This window comes from Haplochromis burtoni, unplaced genomic scaffold (assembly GCF_018398535.1).
Source record: "Haplochromis burtoni strain Fernald_Lab_line unplaced genomic scaffold, NCSU_Asbu1 Contig_2022, whole genome shotgun sequence".
In the NCBI taxonomy this organism is placed as follows: Eukaryota; Metazoa; Chordata; class Actinopteri; order Cichliformes; family Cichlidae; genus Haplochromis; species Haplochromis burtoni.
In genome coordinates, this window is record NW_024584383.1 from 13,635 (window position 1) to 17,589 (window position 3,955).

The 3,955-nt window shown below is 38.8% G+C and overlaps 1 protein-coding gene across 1 annotated transcript; it reads left to right on the forward strand.

Moving 5' to 3' along the window:
- The first annotated feature begins 1,973 nt into the window (after positions 1–1,973).
- LOC102290920 (lipocalin) lies at positions 1,974–3,509 on the forward strand. Its single transcript, XM_042217461.1, has 6 exons — positions 1,974–2,074; positions 2,575–2,715; positions 2,807–2,880; positions 2,985–3,098; positions 3,177–3,278; positions 3,369–3,509. The coding sequence occupies exons 1-6, from the start codon at positions 1,989–1,991 to the stop codon at positions 3,395–3,397; spliced, it is 546 nt and encodes a 181-aa protein (XP_042073395.1). The 5' UTR covers positions 1,974–1,988; the 3' UTR covers positions 3,398–3,509.
- Positions 3,510–3,955: the final 446 nt, after the last annotated feature.

The window sequence follows — 3,955 nt, forward strand, 5'->3', positions numbered from 1 at the left end:
TGTATATTTTATTCTATTTATTCTACTGTATATAGTATTTTATTTTATTCTATTCTATTCTGTACAGTTGTGTACAGTATTTTATTCTTATTGTATTCAAATTTTGCTATATAACTTTTGCACTGTCCACTTCCTGCTGTGACAAAACAAATTTCCCACGTGTGGGACTAATAAAGGTTATCTTATCTTATCTTAACTGCAATCAAAAGTGATGTTATGCACAGATCACTTTTCCATTTTCCTCTCTCTAGATGAGTCCCAGCTGCCTGACCTTGTGTCCAGGTGATCATCTCACCGAGGAGCTTTTAGTGTTCTGAAAATCTCACCTCCATGACCTGTTTCCTTTTTACTTTACTATCTCTGCTCTTTCTTTATTAACAATGCTCATAATATCACACAATTATATTCATCACCTGCATGTTTTTATCCACCTGCTGTTATAACCAAACAAATAAAAAGGATGAAATGCCTAAAATCCTTTGATTTATTACATTTTGAAACAAATCTGAGTACATCCCTAACAGCACAGCTGAGACCTTTGTTTTAATCAAGCCTTTGTATCTACACACTTGTAAAGATTCATATACAAAACATAATAGAAGTAAATAAATATAAAATACACATAATCACAGAAGATGACTAAAAAATGCAGCCATGTTGTGAATTTGCATCTAAAAACATTCATGTTTCCCTTTGTACAGGCAGATTTACAGCAGACAAAGCAACACGGATGATAGACTTTGACTGCTCCTAAAAAAATACCCACCAAGTCTGAAGTAGATCAGAGGAACTGTTGACAGACAGACTGACAGACAAACATACAGATGCTTGATTCATTAGTGCAATAAAATGTTCTTCTTTAACAGCATCACTTCATGTGTTTGTTCTCCAGGAATAAAGGTCTGTTTAAACTGGATCTCTCCTCAGCAACACTAGTGCTGTCATGGTTTCAAAGCTGTGCAGTAGAGACAAGAATCTGAGGGATGATAGAGAGGTGACCAAAGTTACAAACACATCCAGCTGTGCTGGAAATGTTTGCAGAGCTCCAAACTCTTTGGCTTTCTGTAGAGCAAGTATGGAAGAAGTACCTGAGCTAACTTCAATTTAGACGCTTCCCAAAGTTTCCTACAAGTATCCAATTTATATTTAGAGAAGCGAAGGCTCTTTATCCTGACAACTATTCCCTGGTGGATCCCTGTCCTGTGACAGTAGCAAAGAATGTGTATCAGTATTATCAAAGCCACTTCAATAACCAGTTTTTAAAGCTCTCTAGCAGTGCCAGTAGCCTCTGTCTGCTGTGTACAGAAGGTTCTATGATTAAGCACACAGCAGATGCTGCACTACAACAGTAGCAGCAGCTCAGCTTCAGTTTGGTTCAATGCCCTTTTTGACCTATGAAACAGCAGAAAATGAAACATTTCAACACCCGTTTGTTAGCGTGAGCTATTCTGCTGTTTTTCATCATTTCACAGGTGAAATAAAATCACATTTACTTCCTGTAGGAGTGATCGTGTCCAGCCTGACTGAGACCATGTATTACTGATGAGGAAAGCCAACTTTGAGATTCCTAATCAGTCAGCTTTGGAAAAAACTGTGTGAACAAAGCTCTGCTTTCACTCTGAGGATGCTCCATCCTGCACAGATAATAAACCTCTGACATGAAGGGCTGTCAAGTAGTTTTTAGACAAATGGGGGTAAAAGAGACGTTAAAAGCTTAAAGAGAAACTACATTTTCTAAGAACTGTCTGACGTTCACCTCTCACACAGTGGATACGATTCTGCCGCTGCAGGAATAATCTTTGTGGTTATGAAACTGTCCATGTGTTTGCAGAAAATGTCACATGTTCAAAGCCATCCCAGCACCTGGGGTTTGTATAAGTGCAGCTGTTGGTGGGGAGATAGTCTCACTCTTCTATATAAAGAGTCAGCAGGCAGCAGATCTTCATCTGTGATCTCCTCCATCATCACGTCTTCACTCTTCAGCAGCTATGGCTTCACTTCGTGCCCTTCTGGGAGTGGTGCTGTGCTCCTCATGGTTTCTGCTTCTGCCTCAGGCCGACTTTGATTTACAGGGGTAAGAGTCATCCATAATACTTTTTATTTTTTATTTTACCGCCCATCTATTTTCATACAAATGTCTCCGTCTTATGGAAAAGGGGTGGAGCTTATCCAACAAGGACAGGCAGCCCCCCCCAGACAGTTTAGCAGTCTATACAGGAGGCTGACCTTTGCAACATGTACTTCTATAATGATTTCACCATTTAAGTTATTTGGTTATGTTTCACCCTGGATTTTGCCTGATAATATTTATTTTGTCCATTGCTTAAAAAAACAACAAAAAAAACCTATATAAATATGAAACAAAGTGTGAACAACAAAACATCAGCATTGGAAACTTTGATGTTTGCAATTGTTTTCTCAGGATATAGCATGAATAAAACTAATATACATCAGTGTATTATTAATGTGCACACACACACACACACACACGCACATGCACACGCACAAAGTGTTACAATAAGCAGCTCTTATGCTTCTGTATAATTCTCAATCCTTTCCATTTGTGTGTCCACAGGTTGCAGGTAAGTGGTACTTGACTGGAGTTTGCTCTAATTTCAAATGGTTTGTCTGTCGCAAAGCCAACATGAAGTCCGGCACCGTCATGGTTGAGCCAACTGAAGATGAGAGTTTGAAAGTGGCGTCCTCACATCCTCTGTGAGTGCGAGTAGACAGACAAAGCAAATACCATTTGGATAGCATTAAAATATTTACACTGATGATTAATGTTATGTCTTTGCACCCGTAGCGATAAATGTTGGAAAATAGACATTTTAGCCACCAAGACTGATGTGCCTGGAAAATTCACATACACCATTCCCTGTGAGTAAGACAGGAAACAGTTTAACCACCACGGTTAATCCTCCATCATCATCATCATCCAGTATTTTTCACATCTTTTCTTCTGCCGTTTCCCTTTTTGTCAGTCACGGGGTTTGTGACTGAAATGCGTGTGGTCGACGGGAAGCCTGACGAGTACGGCATGAATCATTACATCAACACCGGACGGAATGAAACCTTTGTTGAAAACAAATTATATGGTAAAGTTGCATTTAGCTGTGTTCAGTAAACTGTGAAGTAAAGTTACAGCAACAGATTTACATCACGTGGTTTCACAGGACGTAGTCTGGACCTCAGCGCTGAGGTGAAGGAGAAGTTCAACCAGCTCTGCTTGCAGACCGGCATCCTTCCTGAAAATATTGTTCATCTTCCTAAAACCGGTACTTTTACATTGGTGCTGAAGTTCTACATAAAAACAGCCTGAAATACAAATTGATGTTACCTCACACTTTCCATGTTTCCTTCTACAGAGGAGTGTCCGCTTGAGTGTTTTGTCTGATCTGTTGTTGATCGTCTCACCGACACTGCATAAAGATCTGACATCATCTGTTATGGAAATGTGACTGAGCAACATCTTGAGCAGTATTTAACAATAAAAATGCAAAAATCTAGATTGTTTTTCTTTATTATTCATCCTTTATATGAAATAAACTGAAGAACATCCAGAACAACACAATTCACACGAGTATTTCACGATTCTCCACAACTGTGATCACCATTTTCTTTGTGTATTTGTAATAGTTTTAATAATTTCTAGTGCTGGATGGCTAAAAGATGAATAAATAATCATCAGATGGACCCATTATAAAAAATAGTATTTGCTTCCATCTGATAGAGTTACCCTCAGCTCAAATAACTGTGACATTAAAATGCTGTTTACAGTCTAAGTGCCTCGTTCGTGAACAGTGAATTTCACACACAAAACATTCATACTTCCATACCTGAATTTGTCCATACAAGTGTAGGACTGTCTCAGAAATGATCGAACATTTGACTGTTAGATGGTTTTCCCTCCATAAGCCTGGTTATGCTGGAGCTTTCTTCCTGTTAAAGGGAG